The following is a 22840-nucleotide window of genomic DNA, read 5'->3' as shown; positions in this document are numbered from 1 at the left end:
AAATTTCAACGGTCAAGTAGATGTTTAGCTCCTTTAATAGGCAAAACTATTTTCAACATATTCTGATAGACATTACTTTTAATTGTAACAAAATATTATCTCAAGGAAGTCTTAGAGCTTAATGAATTTACATTTAAAAATATGTTTATGGTTCCAGCAGCATTGTAGTATGTGATGTAACAAGTTTCTTATATCTTAGATGTGTTTTCTAGGCACATCATCACTGTATTTAAAATTGCAACCTGCCAAACTACTGAATTCAATAAGCAGTTTGAAACTGCAGAGAAGAACAAATGCAACATAGCGAAACAGAGTAACATGGTTTTGCAGTTGAAACACTTGTAGATTGTATAACAAGTTCTCATGTTAATCCAGCGCCATGAAGCTTGAAGGAATCCCACTGTGCTTTCAAAAAACCAGCATTTTATATAACCTCATTTTCATTATAATTAAAATAATCTGACTACCTTCCTTTGCAGTTCAGCAGAACCACCGTTTCAAATTATCAGCTTGGCACCTCTTCTTCCTGGTTTAATTTTACATTTGAACTGCAGACATACTTAAAGAACTACATGGATGTAAAGTATTAATGTTTTTCTATTTAGTAAATACTTTAAGCCCCACCACTCTAAAGTGCTGCTATCAGTGCCCCATTTTCAGACTGTATGACCATTTGCGAGTGAAAATAAAATAATTTATATGCATAACATAAAATTTCCAAGTCTTACTTAAGGCTCTGTTGAAGAAATATTTCTTGATTCTCTTAAGCCTTTCACTCTAACAGCTGGCTCAGATATGAGCTTGGTGAAAGGCAGTAATTTTTTTCTCCTCATCGAGTACCCTGTTGTTTGCTATTCTTATTTGGAAGGATTTCGTAACAGCCATTCTTCCATAGTGTAACCTCCAAAAAGTCATGATCCATTTTCCTCCCTTCAAAAAAAAAAAAATATCAGGGAAATAAGGTGTCATCTGACTTGAACTCTAATTGCTCTGGCACACATTGCACTCCTCCCATCTGAGGTCCAAATTAGAATTTGTTATACCAGTCTTGGTAATTTCTTCAGGCAGTGGTTGACTTGACCTTTTAATCCAGCTAGCTTTTTCCACTAGAGGACTAAAATCACAGGCTGTAGGAAGGATTGACTTCAGTCAATGGGTTGTGAGCAATCAACGTGAATCATTGCCACTCCAAGTTACCAGTGCTCTGATCCATGTAACAAACTGCAAAAAAATAAGTCACAACAACATCCTGTTTCCCTTAGAAGGGCAGTCTGGGCAATGGCTGCCTCGTCCCAGAGGACTACATTTGGTCACTGAAAGTGCAGTCACTACCACCTGTGCTGCACTCTCTCCAAGGCAAAGGCAAGTGTCCAACAATGCCCGAGCACGGCCAGTCACTGTGGGGTAAGAGGTAATTGTTTCATAATCCATTCGGGACAACATTTGCTGTGAGCGAAGGACATCGAGGATGTGGTTGAGACGTCCTTCTGTCATGCAGCTCAGTATGGTCTGTCTCTGGCAGGCTAGTATTTGACAGCAGTTTCCTTTGCAGCAAGGATCTTGAGTGACAAGGAAACAAAATGAGGTAAACCATATGCTCTTTTCTTCCAGAAGTTGTTAGCAAGTGATAGCATCAACACAGAAGTATAAACTCAGTAGAGGAAAGGAGTAGGAAGAGTTAGTCTATTTGCGTTCTTTGTTCAAAACTAGTCCAATGTACTTTCATCTTTTGTTCAAAACTCATGAAGATCAGATTACAGAAAATAAGTGTTTCTAAAGATTAAGTGCTCAGATTGTGTAAGGGGAGGAGATTTTCAGGTCTCGCACTGTTCATCTAGCATCTGTATCAAGCTTTATGCAAAGCAGTTTGGCTTGACATAGATGAGGAAACTTTGTCCTGTAGAAAGTGGAAGAAAAGCTAATAGGTAGCTCAGGGTAGTAGGACTGTTTGAAACATGTATTGTGAAACTGGGAACTTGAATATGTGTCAAAGACAAAACTAGTAACAAAAGGAATACTCTTGGCAACATGATCAAGAACTTTGGGTTCTGTCTCTTTTCACAAACCAATTAGAATACTTAGTACTGACGTTAGGGTCAGTAAATACCATACACCAAGAGAAAATTAATAACCAAAAGCCATTGTTGCTTTGGAGACCATGCCTCTATCATTCCGATTTCTAATTGTTGCCAGTGGAGTTCTGTGATGAACTTTTCCTGCATGAACTAGTCTGTTCATTTATCCAGAAATTATGTAATCACTCAGAAGTAAATTGAAGTGGAGAAGGATGGCCAGCTAGATGCGAGAACTATCATAGGCCAGCTTGCAAAAAGTTAGCAAGAAGCTTTATGAGCTTTTCACCTACAGGCTTCACAAATCAGAAGCAGGCCTTTTCTGCCTCTGTTCAGTAGGAAAAACTAAGACAAAGTAAGTAAGGAAATGAATGGTCCCCTAGTCACCTGTTTCTGTAGTCAATAGCTACTTTTGTAGAGGTATAGAATACACAGCTTAAAATTACAAAAAAAAATTTCCCAGACTTAGGCAACTAACATCTTTCACATTCAATGTGTGCTATATTTTTTGTATTTTTATGACAGTCTTTTCAGAACTGTTCTCAGCCTGAGTATGACCCTGGGAAAGAACAAGCCAATGTTCTCAGTGGGCAATACCTGAACTTCTGAGAACATAGGCGCAGCTATACACAAATAGACTCATGAGACATTTGTATCAAGTTTGGAGAAGTTATTATACTAAATACCTGAAAATGAGCACAAAATTTAGAGAGATCTGTCCCCCAAACTGTAAACAATTTAATAACCAAGATTTGGCCAAGGAAAATATTGCCACCGCAAACAGTAAATGGGGTCTTACCTGTCACTGCTTGTTCATGATGCACAGGTTGTGTTCTGTGTTTAAGAGCCAGTGGTGCGTCCTTATGCTGACTGCTTTCTTTGCCTGTAGTTGAACCAGATAAAGGAATTGTGCAAAAGGAATTTGATTTTCTACTGTCAGAGACTGGGTGATCTAGAAGAAGTTTAAGATGAGTAAGATGAGACCCTTGAATTGAACAACAACAGAACATTATACAGATGCCAGCCACTGCAGAGGACTGGAACTGAAGTGGAAACTAATTTGAGAGCACTTACTTATTACTAGCTGTTCTTTGGGCCCTTGTTAATACATCATTATTTCTAGGAAGATTTTGGCATATATTACTACACACATCTGACTTTTTCAAACTGTCTGTAGGAATTTGTTTCTGAAGTTATGGAACATTCTATTCTGTCCATAAGTCTGACAGCTATTGATCAGAACTAAAATGCTTGGAAATGCAGATGTTGCTATAAGTGAATTGACTTCTATGGCTCAAGTTTTGTATCCAAAGACACAAGGAGTACAGAAAAAGCTTTTAAGGAAATATATCACTTGACGTAAATTTAAACACTTTGACAGGACAAATCCACATCAGAAAGGCAAAGGGAATTATTTATGATTCCTGGTAATCACCATTCCTACATTTTCATGTTCCTGGCAACAGTCTTTTTAAAACTATCTCCTTTTCTTATTAGGAAATTACAAAAAAGCAGTTACTCCTGGTGGCACAAGGGAGTGTGGTTCCCAGGAGGGACTTGTTCTGTCAAAAGCAACAGGCAACATTTGATGTGCAAGGGAAGGGCAGCTGTACATTACAGGTCAGGGTTCTAAAAAAATTTACCGAAAGAGGCTTTTTGATCTGCACGCTTAATCAAAAGTATTGTGGAACCTTTGTTTTTCTGCACTGAACTCATGCTTCAGATGATACCAGTAGAGGGCACAGCTGTACTTCTGAGAAGGGACAATTTTACATGGAAAATAACATGTATATGGAACAACTGGTAATATTTATCCTGTTCTTAGAATAGCTGGAGCTGAATATGTTTCAAGGTAGAGACCTTTCTTTGTTGTTGTGTTCCATGAGATAGTATTTGACAGACCCATCTCAAGAATATTTTCTCTTCGTGCATTATTTTCACTGCTACCAAGTAGAATAGTAGACAAGCTTGGCACTACAAAAGGAGTTTTCTTACTGATTACATGTTTGGCTTTTGGTGAACAGATGACCTGAAAAAGATCAAAATAGAGAAGAATTATATTCTTGGAAACTTTTGTTCCAAAATCTTTGCTAAGCAGTTTTGTCTTGGAATATAAGGCAGTAGTATCACACAGTGCAGGGCAGGGTGGGTATGCAGCTGTTGAGCCTACAGACATACTTAATTCAACTTTAGCTAGTTACCTTGGGTCACTGTGGCAGCACAGATCCATAGGCTAACTGTCCTAGGGTTTACTGCAGTCCTGGATTGCTTCTGCAGCCTGTGCTGCCAGCAGCCATGGTGTCACCAGAACTTGAGCTGTTTAAAGCTAGCTCTGATCCAGACACATGAGCTTCAGTTCTATCTCTGTATCTTTCAGTATTGGCTGGCCTGCTACAAGTGCCAAAACCACTTTGGAAATGGGAGTTAACTGTATTTTGGAGTGATCACAAAGCAGTTGGCCTTGATCTAAGAAAATTGGTTGAAAATGCTAGCCTAGTACTTTTTCCAGCCATCATTTTGAACACACTACAAGAAAGGTTAGATTTTTTGCCATTTCATTAGGACCTCTTCAAGAAGGAGAGGTTTGAAGCAACTCTTATTACATGGAGGAGGTTGTTTTTGCAAGAACAACAGTCAGCTGCTCAAAATAAAGTAAAATAGTGGGTTTTGTTGGTTAACTGGATGGAGTTATCTGGGTTAGGGACATTTTGCCCCACAGTGTTTGTATTGTACATTGTCAGGGCTGGCAGGAGAAATGAGCAGCTTATGAAGTACTCTTGTAGGACTCTCATGCCATGTACTCACCTCTGAATTGCACATGCCTATCTGCAATGTGTATATTTCTGAACCTTTGCATGCATTAAGTGCTGTGTCCTGGAAAAAAAAATAGCACAGTAACTCTAGTAAGTATACATATGGTTTGTTCAATTCACAGTTGTCAGGAGCAAGACACTGACAATATATATTATACTCTCAGGTACGCTGATATATAGTAACAGCAAATTGCACAGAGCAATTTTTTATGTTAACGCATGTAAGTGGGCATAGAATCTGACACAACTCTACCCTGTTACTGCTTCTGCTGTTTCAAATTTATTTTAAAACACAGTTTTGAATCATGCGAGGGAAGGTGAAAATAGCCCTGTATTGAGAGAGAGAGAGAGAGAGAGAGAGATTGGGCTAGCTATAACATGTTTTCCTTTAAGTATCCAAAGAGCAGGGCCATCCTGTGTTTAGGACGCCAAACTGTCTGCGATAAGGATGTGTCAATATTTGTAACTTTTTTCCACTTTGTACATCTTCAGCAGATTTGTTCAACTATTTTTAGTTTATATACTTCAATGCTTACGAATCAATCAATTTTCAAGAATCTCCAGTAGCATTTTCACAGTCATTTTGGACATATTATCAGTTCAGTTGTTTGAACAATAAATAGTGCTCTTTGCCAATTTAGCAAATAGGAGAATAAAACCTTGCTCAAGGGAAACTGAAGCATTAGATTATGTAATATTTGGTAGGACAATCCTAAATAAACTTCAGTAGTGGTAAAAATGACTTGGACTATAACTATGCCACCTATTAAAACGTTGATCAAGTCTGTTCTATAATCCCAGAATGTGATTGCAACGTAGAAATAATCCAGCATATATTAACATAAACAAATCAGATCAGCACAGCAATGAAACCAACAACACAGCATGGGTGTAAATGGAGTCAGAATACCTGTTCAAGGGCTGAAGCATGTGTCACTAGTTTTCCCCACTATGACTATCTAACTAGATAGGATATAGCTATATTTGTGGCAGTCAGATTTATGCCAGATTTCCCATGGCAATGGAGACATAAATGGAGTTAGCTGTATCCCTCAGTTGTTGACCGTTCCCTATCCATTCCTGTGGTATCAGAGAACCCTCTTAGACCCTAGGACAAGTAGTTTCTTGTGCCTGAAGCATGTCAGTTTAGAAGCAGTGAAGCACACAAAAAAAGTGCTGGTACTAGTATTGCTGCAGCAGGTACTAATGCTGTCCAGGTTCTGTAATAATTCTATGATTCTGAAGTGCCAAAGTGTACTCTCCAGCTCTCTGGCATGTCCAACAAAATAATGAAAACAAAAACCTTTCCTGGTTTTGGACCACAAAGATTGCAATTGAAAGAATCAAGTAACCCCCTTGTAGGAGAACAAAACTTAATTTTGCACTAACCTTTGCATCCACCAGATTGTAGATTGCAGCAGAAATTGCCTCCTTATTTATAAGAGTCAAAATACCATTTAGAAGGTCTACACATTCTGCAGGGGTAATAAAGCATTTTAAATACCACATTGCATATGAAAGTGTGTATATATTTAGACATCAGTGTATTGCAACTAACTTTACTATTGTGTTGAGTGGCTGAACAAACTAGGTGGAATTAGTTTAACACAACTTCCACCTCTTGTGTCCTCTTGGTTTCCTTTTTGAACTGATTTTAAAGAACGGTTACAGTCACATTAAAATCATATTTTCTTAAATGTTCATACAGATGTAGTGAACTTACTTGCAAAAGATTTGCACACAACTGTATGAATCTATCACAATAAAGCTATATGCAAATTGCTTCCTCAGCACTTCAGTTTTGAAAGTTTTCTCAAAAGTCCTCAAATATCACAATTTTAACATTTCTTGGCTATCATTTTAGAAACGGATGATAAACATAACAATTCCACTAAAGTAAACAATGATAGCACACTTCAAAGGGAATTGGTTATGCATTGGAATCAAGAAATGCTGAAGACAGGTTGATCTTTGTTAAACTAGTATATATAGCTGATCATATTCCTCCCTTTATTTGTAGTCATTTTTACTTTATACTAACCACAATTTTGGAGATAAGCAAGCCATTTCTGGTAGGAAGCTTCAGTTAGAAAAATCATGTACAGTAGTCTGATGATCTAAAGACTACTTCCACTTCATTTGTTCTGTCAGTGATTTAGAGTGCTAGAGCAACGTTCCCAGCAAGACTACTTCCATTACAAATCTTGCAAAGAACACAAATCCTGAACCCTACCTGCAGTACATGGTCTATAATCTGGTTCTTGATGCCAGCACAGAGCAATAAGGTGCAACAGTCTATTCCTCTCAGGCAAATTGCTTGGTATAAACTTTTCTGAAATGCCAGGCCGCAAACTGCTGCTTATTCCTCTCAAAAATCCCAGCAGGGTTGTTTGACCTGCAATTTATAGGAAAATGTCACTGCAAAAATATATTAAAGACCTCAGAACTCTCTTAAAAGGATATCCAGTATAAGTTATTTTGTATATTTTAAAACAAAGACTGATTTTTGAAAGCAAATATATATTAACACTCTTGTAAATAGATATGCTAACCTTTAACAATAACTATAGCTACTTATTGCAACAGGACATTTCAGGATAAAGAACTCTGTCCAAGTACTAAGTCACAAATGGATATGTAAACACGCGTTGTAAACTATATGCACAGATACCTCAGGAATACATGTAATTGTTATAGGTATATTCTAAGCACACAGTTTTATATAAAGCCTTACACCTGCATTATAGGAATATAAACCCTATTGTAAAAAAAAAATCTACTTTGGGCAGCCACAAGATGGCAGCCATAAGCTGTATGAACATTAAGATACTATTCTATGCAGTATTTCTAAAAGGTCCTCTGCCTGTAAAATACTTCCTTCAATCAGTTTTGCTGTGCAGAACTGAGCCCATAGCAAAGAAGCCTTTCATTGATCTCCACCTCCATGAAACAGAAATCATTCCTAGACTGTGACAATTATTATACAATGCTTTGCAAATGAAGTTCTTTAAAACTGCTCACACTTTCATCTAAGGAAGTAAGATTCCCTGCTTACTTAAGAGAATTCAGCATGAACTGGCATTTCTTGATTGGGATTTGAAATTCACAGCAACTTTAAAAATGAGCATTCTGCTCATCCAGTTAGCTGCTTGTCACTAAAATTTTCCCTGATTTTAAAATGACAACTGTCAAATATAAAGTGGTATTCTTTCTCACTAAAGGTAAGCAGAAAACCCAACTCAGCAACACAGTGCTTCAGCAAGCACAGAGAGATGACACAAGTTGGGTAAGAAGCTACACCTTTCCCCTGCAGAAAGATCAGCTTCTTTGGAAACACTTAGGATTTGCTGAGGGATTCTAATCTTTACATCCCGTAATGTGGAACTATGTGCTGTAACAGTAGTTTAAGGCAAGGGACATCTGAAAAGACAGTGCTGTTTGTATCATAATTTCCCTACAGTAAGGGAATTTGTGGAAAAGATTAGGGCTACACAAAGTCTGACATGAACAAGAGAGATAAATACCTTCAAAGGGTTTCCGTCTGCTTAGGCTCTCCCAACACAGTATTCCAAAACTGGGGGGGGGGGGGGGGGGGAAGAACAGCAAAGGACCATTCATTAGTTTGCAATCCATATCTACATTCTCATTTCCAAGAATAAGTTTATTGGTTTAAGAGAAAGGAGTTTTTCAAGACAAAGTCTATCCAAGTCTTTCCTGATTTGATGAGATCCTTTTTCCTGCATTATTAAGTTTCAGTTTTCAACTGAACTGTTCTTATAAAATAAATCAGTTAGAATTACATTTTTAAAATTTTTTGTAACCATTTTTGTAAAAATTTCAGAACCTTCTGTGCTCCTTTCTCTATCATTTTTGTTTTGTTTTCAAGTAATTTAAATAGCAGCTGAAAGAACTGGACTTTTCAGCAGGTACTAACAAGCACATCAGTTAACCTACCAAAAACTTGATTCTGACCCACTGTGTGTCTATTTTCTTCAGCAAATTTTGATGGAGCTTCAAATGCCTTTTTCCTTTTCCAACATCCTATAAAGTATTCCAGTGATAACATAGATCTACATATATAACCCACAACTCAGATGGTATAAAACATAGTTTGATAAAAAGCTCAATCTGCAAAATCAGAGGCAGAAGCAAGGAGGCTGCTGGAAGAGAGGAAGCAGGCTATGGATGAGTCGGAAGCAAAGCAATCAAAAGGGGAAGAAGCAGTTCTAGGATAAACTTATCTGCTTACTGATGTATCTTGCTATAGTGCTGAATTACAGTGTTTAAAAGAACCTCTTCTGCCTTATTTCCACATAAAATCTGAAAGTGCTTTTACTTAAATACCCTCTAGGAAAGTACTGATATAATGTGGACACACATGTAACTTACATGTACTTAAGTAATATTTCATACATGACACATACTTTTGTTTTCTCTGTTGCACCACTGTCTAGACATGCACCTATCTCATGCACTGAGTCACATCTGAGCATCTAAAATTATATGAATGACATGCTGGAAGATTAATTATGCCACCTGAAAGTAAGTTGCCACTCTTCCTGCGCAAAAATCTTGTGTTTATGAACAGCATCAGATTAGTCACATCATTTATAGGTCTCCTCAAGTGTATGCGTTATTTGACTCATCTTAGAGCCTGCCTCTGTGACAATAAAGCAAGAGTTTAAATTTGTTGCCTCCGTAAAAGCTCTTAAGCACAACCACTCTTCTGCTCTCAAAGTTATTTATAATGTTAGTTCACAGGCTCTGTATGCCATTTGTAAAGATGAATATCCATACAGACAATAGTTGCAATTTGAGGTTGTTACATGCTTTGTAGTTGCCTCAAAAATGAGACATGTCCAAAAGGGACATGTGGCAGTAAGTAATCTTCCTCCTTTTTATAAATCACCTTATTTAAAAAGTGTGAATGCTTCAGTGGCTCAGTAAGTTATTCCAGCATAGATTCCATAGGACCTTAATGGGACAATATTGAGAGAAAGGTCATATTTTTACCTGGGCCTCACCTAAGCATCAACAGTTCTTCCTGAAACTAAAGCCAACAACAGTTCACGCTTAGAAACCATGTGAATTGTAGTTATCAGGTTTCTAAATGTATATGAAAAAGTTTTGGCAGCTATGTGGCACTTCTTAAACGTTTAGGTCTATTATATAAATATTTTTATGATGACCTTTGAGAACAGTTCTTAACCTTGGTATATTATTCACCAAATATGGGGAATTTCAAATTTAATTCACAGCTGTAACTGGCCTCATGTGGAACACTATCCTACTGCATTATGTAGATCTGGCATTTTTACTGTAGCATCTTTGAAAATAAGTATTTCAGCAACATTGTAAAACGTAGGAAGGACTAGGTATGACCTGCCCTTAGAAATGCCATTCACCTGTAAATATCACCTTCCTGGGAAGGAAGGCCTCCTTCAAGTATTTCAGGAGGGAGGTACACTAAATCCTGGCAGTTTCTCTCATTGCAGTTCTGCAGGTCTGACCTCAGTTGCTGTTTTCTCCAGTTAATTAGACCATAATCTGATATCTACAGAGATGGGAGAAAAAGTAAATTTTAGTAACAATACCTCAAGTCTTGGTATTAAATGTTGACTATTAGGATAAATATATGCAACAATAGGACAATCACTGGATTTTACATTAATAGGCTAAATGTAGAAGCTCCCACCTTGGCTCTGTACTGCATATCCAAAAGCACATTGGAAGGTTTCAGGCTGCAGTGGCAGAAAGCAGGCTCGAGGCTGTGAAGGTAATGCAGCCCTTCAGCCACATCCAACAGGATCCTTATGAGTAAGGGAAACGGAAGTTCTGGGTACAGTTGATGCTAAGTAACACAAAATACAGGTTTTGGTAGTGTGAAATTGTTACTATTCACATTTTCATTTGACAATAAACAGAAGTACAATACAGAAGCTAAAGAACAGATTGACTGTGACTACTGTCCATAACTTACATGGTGATTGTTCTCTTCTGGCTGCTGTTGTAATTAATTTTGTCACTGTCATGGTTTAACCCCAGCCGGCAACTAAGCACCACACAGCCACTCTCTCACTCCCCCCCGGTGGGATGGGGGAGAAAATAGAAATGGTAAAAGTAAGAAGACTCGTGGGTTGAGATAAAGACAGTTTAATAGATAAAGAAAAGCCACACACGCAAGCAAAGCAAAACAAGGACTTCATCAGCAAAACAAGGACTTCATCAGCAAAACAAGGACTTCATCAGCAAAACAAGGACTTCATCAGCAAAACAAGGACTTCATCAGCAGCAACACCTTCCCATCAGCAGGCAGGTGTTCCGCCATCTCCAGGAAAGCAGGGCTCCATCACACATAATGGTTACTTGGGAAGACAAACGCCATCACTCCAAACATCACCCCGGGCCAACTTCCCCCCAGTTTTTTTTGTTCAGCATGACATCATATGGTATGGAATATCCCTTTGGTCAGTTGGGGTCGGCTGTCCTGGCTGTGTCCCCTCCTAGCTTCTTGTGCACCCCCAACCTCCTCACTGGCAGGGCAGTATGAGAAGCTGAAAAGTCCTTGACTTAGCGTAAGCACTGCTCAGCAACAACTAAAACATCAGTGTGTTATCAACATGATTTTCAACCTAAATCCAAAACACAGCACTATACCAGCTACTATGAAGAAAATTAACTCCATCCCAGCTGAAACCAGGACAATAAACTTTCCCCTGCTCCTTCAGGCACCCAACGTGGGGCTTGAAGGGTTGAGATAATGACAGATCTACCAGAGCGTGTGAAAACAAATTTGTTATAAGCATTCATTATTAGGTTAATAGTCGCTGGTCAGAATGTTGATTTGTTTGCTCTCAGAGTTGTTGTGCTTGTTCACAGAGTTGTGTTATGTAACAACTCACTTGCTGTATATGTTCCCTGTTGTGCTTTTTATCATCTCTGGGGGCTGGATTAAGGTTATCATTTTGCTGTATTGTGTAACACTGGTTTATGATATGATAAAATTACTGGTTGTGAGACTAATCTGGTATTTGTACTCAGCATTGCCATAGTCTCCGTACTTCAGGAACCATCTCTTGGAAACTATTAATAATTACACTCTTTACCTTTTCTCCTCAGAGAGCCAATTTATGGGGGAGACAAGGGAGGGACACTTTCCCCCACTCCTTCACCTTCCCCTTCTCCTCCAGGCTAGTTACAATAGCTCTCAGCGACTATTAACTATTAAACTGCCTTTATCTCAACCCATGAGTTTTCTCCCTTTACCCTTCTGATCCTCTCCCCCATCCCACTGGGGGGAAGTGAGCAAGCAGCTGGGCGGTGCTTAGTTGCCGGCTGGGGTTAAACCACAACAGTCCTATAAAAGATGACTTCTTTTATGTACCTCATGGATGAGTGAGTGGAGGGATCCATTGTTCATCCATTCAGTCACTATCCCCACAAGTCCATGGTACTGGTAAATCCCAAGAGGAGGCAGGAGACGTTCAGACTCAGAGGGTCTGACATTTGCTATGTCCTGAAGTAGCAACTTCCACTCCCTGTAAAAAAATAGCAAGGGTTAGAGGCAGATTAGACCGATGGGAATTTCAGCTAGAGATGAGATAGTGTAGGATATAGAAGTGAGAGATAACCATATGGTTGAACACAAGCTAATATAATTCTACCAATAAAACCAATATTATATCATATTCCAAACAATTCTAAGAAAATGAAGCAGTCTGTTGTGTAGTGTATTTTTCTAATATAACATGAAAGACCTCTGGATGCTTTAATATGAACATAGGAGCACAGTTTAAAGCAGGAATGAAGTGTGAAGGCAGGAGAAATATGAATTCTATCAAATGCCAGATTAAGTAAAATCAATTTTTTTCCCCCTTACCGTCCCCAAGAACTTGTATCCTTTTGCTATTAGTGAGATCAACATTTACAAGGAAATTATGATCTTCCATGCTTACCTGATGGGACCATGTTATATAAGTGATACATGATATCATAACATGTCATAGCATGACATAAAAGTGAAGCCAAATTCAGGTTTGATGTAAGCAGTACCACTCTAGTGACTTTGCCAAATTTGATACAAGCTCAGCTGTGGTTGGATTATAGACCCGAATTCAAACAGTTTATTTACAGAGATAACAAAGCTTTGCTTTGATCATAATCAGAAGAATAAAGTTTTGTTGTCCAAGGATTTCAAACAGTTACTTCTTCATGCACAGGAAACACTGAACTGCCAAGTCAATTGTGCATTTTCATGGAAATAACTGAACTTCTGCTACAGGTTCAATTTTTGTTAATTGTATGTTCAATTTTAAAGATCTGATTTTTTCTACTTTATGGTACTTGTGAGCTGAAAATTCATTGAAATTCATTCAAAGTTCAGGTGATTTCAACAGACCTGGAGCTCATTCTCATTATTCTAACCAGCCTTTACATTGAGACTTCAGTTTCAGTTTCTCATATTTACTGTGTTGATTCACAAGCCTATAAACTAATCACTGGAAGTAATTCACAGCCCCACCTGTTTTAACACTTATTTCCACAAATCTAAATATTCATCAGCAGCACACAGTTAAACATTTTGCAGCCAGAGTAAAACACAGTTTATTCTACCAGCTTTCCTACACACCATGTAGTATAAACAAGAGATCAGAATGGTAGAAAGAGAAAATCAGAACAGTGGCTTCAGTTTTAGGGAGCAAGTTTGAGTGAAAAGATGCCAAATCAGGATAGTGTGTTAAATTTAAAGCAAAGTAAATGTTGATTTCTGTAACTTTAACTATTTTGTTTTGGGGTTTGTTTGTTTAATTTAAAGAAAATGTGGGTAGGGGACAGAGGAAACTTTTTTCTTTAAACAAGCTACCAAACAAACAACATTGGTTCCAGTTACAAAATTGCTGGACTTCTATTGTCTAAAAATGAAGCACACACACACAAACACCCTTAAAATTTTTAACTGTTCCCAAATTCTGGCAGCATTTGGTTTTTGAAGTATCACTGACAATTTAAACTGTCAATTTAAAAATATTTGTATGAAATACTGTTTTTTCCCCCTCTGCCTTTATAATGAAACTAAACACTATGTATTCGAGTAGGACACTTTAGTATTTTACTTTTAACAAAAGCCACCTGAATGGCAGCATTCTCAGTTAACAAGAGTAACTAGTGCCTAGATGCACATCAGACACTCCTTTTTTGATAAACAGTCAGGTCACTGCATTCCCTAAAATGCTTTAGGTCACTGGACCTAAAACATCTTGTTTCATCAAAAGTAGTTTGTGGTTATTCTTGGAAACTTTCTGTGTTTTTGTCACACACTGAAATTTTGTGGTCAGTAGGCTGACGCCCACCAGTCACTGCTTGTTTGTTTTTATAATCAGGACACGTACACATCTCACTGCCCTGTAACCCTGACCATTATCCCTTCCTCCTCCCATTTCTCTACTCCCTCAGCTGTACATGCTGTTTTAGAGTAAATTCAACTGAGATCTCTTCAGGGACCTCCAGAAAGATGTAATACCATAGCAGGCCGAGTATTACTGATCAGGGTTTGCAGACATTATTATAGTAGAGATAATTAATGACTTCAGGATTAAGCTCTGCTTTTATAAAAATTTGTAAAAAACCATAGAGCTTGTTTCTCAGTATAACTGCCTCCAAGTTGGCTCTTGGCTAGTTGGGATTTCTAGGAATGGAGATGCGTTTAGAGATCAGATGACCCTGGGCATACCACAATTCATTCTGTTGCCATCACTGCAGGTCTGTGCTGCCCACCTGTGTGGCTAGTTGGCTAAATAAGACACATACCTCTCTGCAGTGTCCTGGCCGGTCAGCAGTTTCACCGAGATGTGAGTGTTCCAAGAAATATGAAAGGCTTTGAGTGCAAAGCCTGAGCCTGTCCTGGTCAAGGTAAAGCTATCCAAATCTTCCTGGGCTACTACAGGTAACGATCTGGCCATTTCTTGATGGCTGGCTTGGGGGAAAAAATGGCAGAAAAGAAAAAAAGTTTTAAGGACTACTTTTTGTAACTACTACCAAAGCACAGTGAAGTTGCACCACCCCTTAATTCCCAAATAACTATTACCCTAATCCAACAGGCTTCCTTTTACCACTCTGTGTCAGACTTTCCTTATAAAGACAGGAAAAATGCACTAATTGCAAAGGAGTGTCTGGACCATAACTTGCCATCTGAGGCTGCAAGGTGCTAATTAATTGCTCATTATTATTTCCATCTGATGACTTTGAAATGTGGGGCCATTATTTATAATACAAAATGTGATTTTAAAGTGATACTGAACTATGTAGACAACAAACTAATGTCTTACAGTTACATGCTAGACAGAAATCATTTCCCTGCTTCTCATAAAAAAGGCAATTCAATAATTCATGCAAGTCTGTTCTGCATCATTCTTGCATATCTTCTTTAATACAACATCACATATCAACAAAAAAGCAAGGTAAAAGACAAATTTCTTCCTGCTGTAAGCTGGCAAAACTCTGCTAAACAGAGCTGTGTCTTTATAGCAGCCACTAATTTGGCCAATACTCTGTAATGTAACTCTCTAGGGCCATCTGAATGTTTCAGACACATTGTATGGTGATGCACATGGATTAGAGATAACCTCTGCAAAGCACCACTGTGTTACTACATGAGAACCATTTTTAATTACATCTGTGAAGCTACATTAGACTAGAGAATAACCAAAAGTCAGTGGTGAAAGAGGAAAATGAGCAAGCAAAGAAAACAGATGGGATAAAACCATTGGTACGGATTACTGCAAGATCAGTGGTCAGTGAGTCAGAAGAACTCAAACTGGAATACTCCCTTCAGAGTCCAGTAGACCAGGGCTAGAAAAGAAAACACATGAGGGAACTGAAGTAACAGGGCTAAAAATTTGAAGTAACCAGTAAGGACTGTTGAGTGTGAATTGTGTCCTTCTAGAAGATGGGCTCTACAAAAAGAGCTCCTGGAATGCAAAAGGCCTGAAAGTCTTCTGACTTTGAGCAGATCACTAGTTATCCATGAGTAAAGTATAATCAAAAACCTGAAAATAAATTGGCCTATGCTCATGGCTGAACTGCTTCTGGTTCACGACCAACTTATTTCCAGTTAATATTAGTATTTAAGCTGTGCCATGCAGGCACGGTCACAATCACAGAGGGGTACTAAGCTCAGTTTTGCATTTAACCACAATCAAAGTGCAAATAATAATTCAGTAGCTGATTTACGAGTTCAGCTTCAACAACATTTGATTTTGACAGGAAAGCACAGTTGAATGTTTTTATTTTGTTAGATTATTGTAGTTTGAAAGCAACAGGTGTCTCAGAGTTTCCTTAAAGAATTAATCCAATATGGTATGAGGCTGACAGATAGGTTAAGAGTTGCATAAAATGTGAAAAGATTTCTCTGAATGAAGATAAATTTCCAAATGAGCCATTTATCCTTTAAAGTTGCAAAGACAGACCATAGATCTACAAATCCTAAATATAAAGGAGGCAATCAGAAAGCTGGCAGGAGCAAAATTATGTCTCATTTTTATTATATACCATGATAAATAATCATTTAAATAGCCAAAATAATTTACTCAGCTCCAAACATAGTACAAGGAAGATCAAACAATGAATATAGGATTTAAACCATTCCTGAAAGTATCTGTTTCTATTTAAAATTGAATCAAGTACAGCTATAACAGTTTTTTAAACTCTTGCTAACTGACTACTTAGCTAGAAATAAAACCTAGCCATCAGCTCCTCTTTTGGGTTTGCAAAAACTAGAGATTTTCTAAAAACAAAATGAAAACCACTTCAATCTTTCTCTGTTACAAACCATGACATGCCAAGCACCGTTGTCCCTGTGTCTGAGTTTGTACATCTGTTTCCACACCTAGACTTAGAGTGATTTGCTGATAATCTCCAAAAGAGTTTAACCCTAAAATGAGAGATCTTTTATTTATCCAGGGTGCTACCCAGATTCCTAAAACAGTTGGAGGGACTAATCTTGGAATATGGGACTATCATGGAATTACAGATAACTACATCTCTCTCTACCCCCCAAATTGCAAGTTTGGTATGAAAGCCATTTTTTCAATAGTTCTGCTCTTCTGAATGCTTTTTCTCCTAGACCCTTTTAAAAAAAAAAAACACTATCAAACCGCAAAACCAATATTTCCTAGGTGACCTTTGCAATGAAGGGTTTCATATTACTTTTTAGTAAGACACTAAAAGTCTCAGACAACTTTGTCATCTTCCCCTAGTTGGGCAGGCAGGAGCAGGAGGGTGACTGCTATAAAACCATTCATTTCAAGTTTCTAATTTTAAAGCTAATTTTTTTAAAAGTAATTCATAGCAGAGATGTTTTCCTTAGTATGAGAGAAACTCTATGTTGTGTTAATATTCAGATGCCTCAATAGAAGAAATTGGAAACAAAAATCAACTTACCTCTGGAAATACAGGCATAAAAACTATGGAACAATGAAGCGAAACTGCTGCAGATACCAAGTGCGAGTCAGTGTTGAACTGCATTCAAACACAGCTCAAGCTTTCCTGCCTGTGAGTCAGCTGCGTTGTTGATCTCTCCTTTTATTGGCTGCCTGCAAACATCTGAAATTTCCTGGTCGGGTTTACAAACTGTAACTCTTCAGTGGCTGCAGATGGGTTTTCACAGGCTGACTTGTTAACTGCCTGTAATTAATGAGAGCAATTACAGAAAAAGAGGTTGGATGGCTGCTTTTTCCACAATGAGGAATGCTAAGAGGGAAAGCTATGTAACAGTGAAAACACCATATTGGATACAGTCCAGATACAGAAGTGTGTAGAGCTGTATACAGATTGTGCAGCTGATGCTTATCTCTGCAGTAGATCAAAACAACAGAACAAGTACAAAATACCTTTAAACTTTAAAAGTCACATTGATCTTAAAACAGGATGAAAAATGCTGGTTTTCTAGTTAGAGGGTAGGTAAGCATAGGGGTAACATTAGGTTGCAAAGAAGAAGTAAGGATCAATTGACTGTCAAGTAGCCCTGCTGAAAAGGATGTATGGTGGATGGATGGATGTAAAGGTTTATTGTGGAAGCTAAGCTGATCACGAGCCAACAGTGTGCTCTCATCACAAGTGGGGAAAATTGCATACTGGGCTATATTAGAAATGCAGTCAGCAAAATGAGAGAAGTCATTATGCCTCAGTACTCAGAACTGGTGAGGCTGCATCTGAAATACTGAAGTCAGCTTTAGGGCCCTCAGTTCAAAGAAAATGTTGAGAAACTGGAGAGGATGCAGTAGACAGCTACCAAAATGGGGCCCTAGAGCACATACTTTACAAGGAGAGGTTGAGGGAGCCAGTCTTGTTTAGTTAGGTGAAAGAGGCTAAGGGCGGGGGGGTCCACTAGAAACCCGCAGCTACTTCAAGGTCAGTTATTAAGATAGAGCCAAATCCTCCCCCCCATAGTGGCAGATAACAACCAGTGGCATAGGCAGATGTCTCTACTTCAGAGGTTCAAGCCAGGTGCTAGAAAAATTTTTTCACCAGGTGGGTAATGCAGTATTGCACTGGGCCACTCAGGCTGTAGAGTCTCCATCCTTTAAGGTTTTGTAGACTCAGCTAGGCAAAGCCATGGCTGATCTGATGCAGCACTGCTGGTAGTCCTGCTTTGAGCAGGAGGCTGGGCTAGAAAATGTCAAAGGTCCAGAATATCTTTAATTTTGTCAAAACTCTACAAGGCCTAATTGTGTTCCTGCTAGGCCCCTGGCATATACATTCACACTGAAGGTTGATGGGACTGCTGGATACAGGGTGGAGACTTTAGGAGAAAGCAGCCACTCCAGTTGATCGCATTTATTCAAACTTTCCACTCCATGAAGACTGTCTTTATTTATAGAGTCTGACTTTAAAAACCAGTGTCAGTCAATGATTCTGTCCACAGACTTCTGTTCGTTTTGGATCAAATCCTAACCCCCCAACAGGGAGGAAACAAGCAGTAGGGCAGTTACTTAATCCTGCTATGATCACAGGAAAGTCCCTTACATCTAAAAATCATGTGGCTAGGGCTCCGTGGCCTGAGAGGAAGCACACTACAAGTAGGAAGCGTGGAGTATGCCTTCATGTACAATGCGTTATTTCCTGACAGGTGTAGCTATCTGACCAGCATAAGCTTTCTCTGCCCAGCACACCCCTCCAAAAGTGAATTAGTACAACGGAGCTGAAGTAGCAAAGGTAAAACAAGTGGGCTGTAACAGTTCTGGAGAAGGCTGGAAGCATGTCAAGTTGCTGTGGCCACAGGATCCTCCTCCCCTTGTCTTTGATTTACCAACAACGCATTCATGTCCATAGTCTACACGTCTGTAAAAAGTACATTTAAAATATTTTCCCCTGTTTAAGGTATTAGCCTGTCAGGCTCAGACTGTACTGCAGCAGAATCACAGCTGTTCAAAATCCTTACAACTAATTAAAGGAACTTCTTAGGGGGAGCTTTGTAGACAGTTTGAAGGACTTAATTTTGCAGAAATTCTTTGACACTTAGAGTACTCTTAGGTACTTCTGTATTTTTAGAATATCACATGCTGGGGAAGCAGAGTACTAGAACAATCCTGCATTTGTTTATTCCTTTTGACTATTGTTTTCAGCTTAAAAATCTCAGTATAAAACTATAAAGCTTAATTTTAATCTATATTTGGAGAAACCAGAAACATACAGGCAAATTTGCAGTGCAGGTCTGAACTAATTAAACTTCATTATTACTGAACATGTTAATTAAAAAGAATCAGTTAGTATTTTATCTACACATAATTTATCCAGAGAAATTTAAAACCTCTCACATAATAAGAAAGCTTATAAATAATGGGCAAGGAAAAAACCTCTATAGGCTCAAACAAGGGCTGTCTTGTGCGGTAGTTAGACAAAATTAAGAAAACTAAAGTTTAGTTTGACTGTCAGTAAGTTGTTGGTTGTTTGTTTTGTGGTTTTGTTTTGTTTTATTTTGTTTTTTTAAATTATGGAAAATACTTGGAATAAAACCTTCCAGCAAGGAATAATGGGTAACAAAGACATTGAATCTTTCTAATCTCCTATGCATAGGATTCATTCATTGCCATACAGATACCTAAATACACGGATTCTGGAGAAGTACAGACAGCTCTTGCCAAAAACAGTAGCTGCTTGATGCCTAGAGACTGTGTGCTATCATCAAGGACAGGAAAGACTGAGATCCTAACAGAAATACCACCGAGTGCACTTCCAACCATATGCAAGGGGGAACAACAATGAACAGGAAGGTAATCTGAAGAGCACTTAAGATGACCATTATGTGAGTGTCTGCAGGATTCCTTATTTAGTGAGCAATTCCAGCCATCACAGCACGATTGGAATTACACGTAGCAGACAGTGTCTGACTATAACTGCAGGAGGAATTCAAGAGACAGTATGTTATTTCTCATATGTACATTTGTTCATGCTAAATGACAGCCTAAGTCCTTCAGAAGAGCCATGGATCTCACAAAACCCGAAGACCAGTTTTTATTTCATTCAGAAGACAAACAAAACTCTGAGCCTGAGTATCAAAGAACAAACAGTAAAAACCCACCATATTTAACCTTTTCAAAGTGTCCAAAGAAGGTCTTTCAAAACCTAAGCATAACAATACAAGAAGAACTAGAACATTTGCTTTTTCAATCCAAACTTGTTTTTGTGGCTCACCCACAAGCTAAGACAGTGTATAGGGAACACAAATATTTTCTTAACATCTTAACATCCTGGAAGTAGGAACAATAGTGATGCCTAAAGGATAACATGGTTTAAGACACAAGTGGTTTATAGGTCTCCCTCTCAGAATAGTCACGGAGAGTGAACCCAGTTACAGTCAAATTTAAAACAAAATGGGAGCTTTACAAGAAGCAGCATTAAAGGACCACAGCATAAGACAAAGCATTACTAGAGCGAGTATGCGCAATAAAAGAATGACACAGCACCAGAAGATCGAAGCACTAAGATGACCCGAATACCAAAGCCTCTGATGCATGTTCAGTAAATGCTACACTTTGATATTTCAGAAGAGTTCCCATCATCATTTCTGAATCTGGTTATTCCAGTTGAGCATCTGTACAGGATAACTTTTGGCAAAGAGGTAGGTTCTAAGGTGCTGTTTCTTTGGCGTGTAGTTCAGGAGGTCTTGAAAGAAATGAATATTAAAATGTTGTTGGGCTTCAAATTTGTGGGATTAAAATGCTCTGTATTTCATCTTTATAAAACCTAAGCTATAGTGCATGAGTGCAGCCAATGATGTAATAATCTCGCTGTAGAAGATAGGACTCCAAACAGGCACAATAGTTGCCCACTCTAATGGAATACTTCAACATACAAAATTATGATGTCCATTTCATGGATTGGCGCTGAACTAAGGCTTCCTTTTTTTTATTTAAGAAAATTGTTTCCTCAAACACCCATACCATGCTATTTTGGTAAACAGTCGTAACATTCACCTTGTCATTAATGAGATGACTAAACAAGAGTATCACAGCTGCTGGCCTTAGGCAGTTTCTGTAAAATGAGCAGTGCCAAGCACCTCTGCTAATTAAATTGTACCACAGAAATTTGTTAATTCTTTACCCAACTGTTTTAAATAGTGGAATCTTAAACAGGTATCACAATTCATAATTCATGTAAATGTGAACAAGATGAAAAACTCCTAGACTGCAGAGACCTTAGTATATCATACCTCAACTTGTTTGTAAAAAGTGCCCTAGTCCACATCCCAAGCGTTTGTGATCTGTTTTGGAACATGATGTACTAAACAATATTAAGACAGGGTGGAGAAATGCTAAACCTCCAGGTCCATCAATTATGTACCTGCAGATAAATAGTTCCAGTAAGCTAATGGTGAAATGACAGAGGCCTAGATTATATGACCTTGCTGTGAATGTATAGCAAAGGTATGTGAGAGAATATAAGCAGGCTTTCAAAGCCTTTACACATACCAAGCAAAACTCAAGCTCTTCTAGGCAAAGGAGCATAGTGAGCACTCCCTCCTTGCTCCCCTAAGGATATCTGTTCCAAGGAGAGAGAAGGTACAACCATATTCATCAAATCTCCAAAAGAAGCCCATCCTATGGAAGAGCACAGCACTAATATCTTTACCAATGCCATGCCTGCCTCCTGGATTTTCCAGTGGAAAGTGGGCAAGTTTTTTAATTGGCTTGATCCTAAGTGTTGTGTTTCCTCTACCTGACAATTCTGAAATATGAATATGCATGTGAGCACAGATAATCAACAAGTAATTTTTTTAAAAATCTAATCTAAACTAAAAGTTGCTTTTCCATTGTGGGGCTGGTTTGGGTTGGTTTGTTTTGGGATTTTTTGTTTGTTTTTTCAAAGTTGCAACAACATGTACATTAAAGGCATCTGAAAGACACAGATTGCTACTTCCTTTTAAGTGTTGGTATAATCAAGTCTGCATGTAGGCCACTTGCATTTAGTGACATGGAGAAAGAATTCTGAATTGCTGCAGTAAACGTCAGTGGACTTTCAATCATCTAGGAAAACACTCTGCCTATGGTGAAACTGTGCTCTACTAAAATTGGCTTTTATTGAGTTCATATTCTTTTAATTTGGTCATTAACACACTAAACTGGAATTAAGTCCAACACTGCTGGAGATGAGTACTTCCTTCTCTTCTGTGGAAAGTGGCCAACTAACACAGAGGACATAAAAAAAGGAGAATTTACCTTGGTTTCTCAACAGTCTTTCCAACCACAAGTGTCATTGCCCTTTGCAGATCAAAGAAGCCTTTGTCAACCTGAGAAATTTTAGCTGGGTGTTGTGGTTTAGGCCCAGTCAGCAATTAAGTACCATGCAGCTGCTCGCTCACCCTCCCCCCTCAGTGGGGTGGGGAAGAGAATCAGAAGAGTAAAAGTAAGAAAACTCATGGGTTGAGATAAGAACAGTTTAATAATTGGAACAAAATAA

General features: G+C 38.4%; 1 protein-coding gene across 5 annotated transcripts; it reads right to left on the bottom strand.

Annotated features, from left to right (window-relative positions):
• Positions 1-17435, bottom strand: LOC142413887 (receptor-interacting serine/threonine-protein kinase 2-like). 5 transcript variants are annotated; one of them, XM_075510558.1, is made up of 13 exons: positions 17324-17428; positions 15646-15733; positions 14693-14858; positions 12270-12423; positions 10581-10736; positions 10291-10439; positions 8410-8459; positions 7119-7280; positions 6275-6360; positions 4878-4946; positions 3933-4101; positions 2872-3024; positions 1-1559 (listed from the first exon to the last, which is right to left on the bottom strand). In XM_075510558.1, exons 3-13 carry the CDS (start codon positions 14842-14844, stop codon positions 1237-1239), a joined length of 1623 nt encoding a protein of 540 aa, XP_075366673.1. In that variant the 5' UTR covers positions 14845-14858; positions 15646-15733; positions 17324-17428; the 3' UTR covers positions 1-1236. The 5 variants fall into 5 exon arrangements, with proteins under 5 accessions (XP_075366673.1, XP_075366672.1, XP_075366675.1 ...); XM_075510557.1 differs by having other exon boundaries at positions 15662-15733; XM_075510560.1 differs by having other exon boundaries at positions 2872-2955; positions 15662-15733.
• Between the last annotated feature and the right edge of the window lie 5405 nt (positions 17436-22840).

Source organism: Mycteria americana, chromosome 8 (genome assembly GCF_035582795.1).
Source record: "Mycteria americana isolate JAX WOST 10 ecotype Jacksonville Zoo and Gardens chromosome 8, USCA_MyAme_1.0, whole genome shotgun sequence".
Classification (NCBI taxonomy): Eukaryota; Metazoa; Chordata; class Aves; order Ciconiiformes; family Ciconiidae; genus Mycteria; species Mycteria americana.
The sequence above is the reverse complement of the archived record's forward strand: the minus strand, read 5'-3'. Positions and strand labels throughout refer to the sequence as shown.